Source organism: Vollenhovia emeryi, unplaced genomic scaffold (assembly GCF_000949405.1).
Source record: "Vollenhovia emeryi isolate VEMERY1.0 unplaced genomic scaffold, V.emery_V1.0 DF947307.1, whole genome shotgun sequence".
NCBI lineage: Eukaryota > Metazoa > Arthropoda > Insecta > Hymenoptera > Formicidae > Vollenhovia > Vollenhovia emeryi.
This window is the reverse complement of record NW_011959059.1, coordinates 198-1706: the sequence shown is the minus strand read 5'-3', so window position 1 is coordinate 1706 and position 1509 is coordinate 198. Positions and strand designations below refer to the sequence as shown.

Genomic DNA, 1509 nt, shown 5'->3' with positions numbered 1-1509 from the left:
ATTCACTAACATTTTTTGGTCCTTCGAGCCGGATAGCGGCGAGGCTCTCGGACGGATTAGCTCAAACACGCAGCGATCATGTGATCGGCGGCGCGCACGTACACGGTCCCACTCATCGATTACGTGATCTCACGACCCGCTCACGTGATCAGCGGCGCACATACACGGTCCCTCTCATTGATCACGTGATCTCACTACCTTCTCACTCTCATCATGGTGGACGAACCACAGACGGGCAAGACGGACCGCCCGAAAACCCCGGTGTTGGAAGTGCCGCAGGGAGACCGCACGTCGTCGAGGACGGCGTCTCCGGCCCGGCTTCCGACGGAACTCGCGTGGAAGGTCCAAACGCAGATGGGCCGGATCGCGACACTCACGGAACTCACCGAGGCTCTGCCGGATGTCCCGGCGCGGACATCACTTGAGGAAGTCGCTCAGTTTCAGCTCCTGATCGAGGAGACGCACAAGGCGTTTATCAAGGAACACGCCTACTTCGAGGTGTCATGGCCCTCGGCGCTCACTCACCACGAGTACTTCTCGAAGAATGCTCGCCAGGCAGAGTCGCGGTGCTATATGCAGGCGCGACGAGTCATCGGCGTGCTTCGCCACGCATTGGCAGCCGCTCAGCCCGCTCAGCCCGCTCAACCACAGACCAGCTCATCGGCCGGTGAGGACCGGCGCACGCACTCACGGCTACCGGACATCTCGCTCCCCAAGTTCACCGGGGAGTATGCCGCATGGCCCGCGTTTAGGGATCTCTTTACGAGCCTGATCCTCTCAAACCAGCAACTCACGGACGTGGAGAGGCTGCACTACCTCCGTTCGTCGCTGGAAGGCGCGCCAGCTCAGCTCATTTCAGGGCTCTCAATGGCCGGAGACTCGCTCACGCCGTCATGGGATCTTCTCAAGGACAGGTATGAGAATAAAAGACGGCTCATCCATGCCTGTCTCGACAAGATCTTCGCCAGCTCAACACCGGTGCCGAGGAAAGCGTCAGCCTTGGACAAGCTCGTCTCAGGGGTAAGGGAAGCTGGGGCATGGCTGCTTCGGACATTTCCTGGGTCGGATCGGAAAGGAGCAAGACTCCCGCTGCCACCACTGCAGTGCAGCGGACGACACCGCCCAGCACACGCTGGGCGAGTGTCCGGCGTGGGCGGGTGAACGAGAGACGCTCACCCGCGTGCTCGGGCAGGACCTCTCCCTACCAGCGGTGATTACCGCGATACTGGAAGAGGAGAGGTCCTGGCACGCGTTTGCCTCCTTCTGCGAGAAAGTCATCTCGCAGAAGGAGGCAGCGGAGCGGGAGTGGAAGGGCCAGATACCCCACCCCCGCCCGCCACAGCAACAGCGTCGGCGGCAGCACCGGGCTCGGGGAAGACATCCCCGGGCTCGGCCTGCCCGACCGGTCGCGGGGGATGGGGTGGGAGCTGAGTCAGACGGAGGGAGAGCCGGCGGGGGGACGCATACTCCCCCGGACTCCCCTCCCATGACGCGGAGCCGGGCGAGAAT

General features: G+C 62.8%; 1 protein-coding gene across 1 annotated transcript; it reads left to right on the top strand.

Moving 5' to 3' along the window:
* Positions 1-213: 213 nt before the first annotated feature.
* Positions 214-1020, top strand: LOC105558413 (the record flags this gene model as incomplete). The annotated part of the gene is made up of 1 exon (XM_012006076.1): positions 214-1020. A coding segment is annotated over exon 1 (807 nt), but the record flags the coding sequence as incomplete, so codon positions are not given.
* Between the last annotated feature and the right edge of the window lie 489 nt (positions 1021-1509).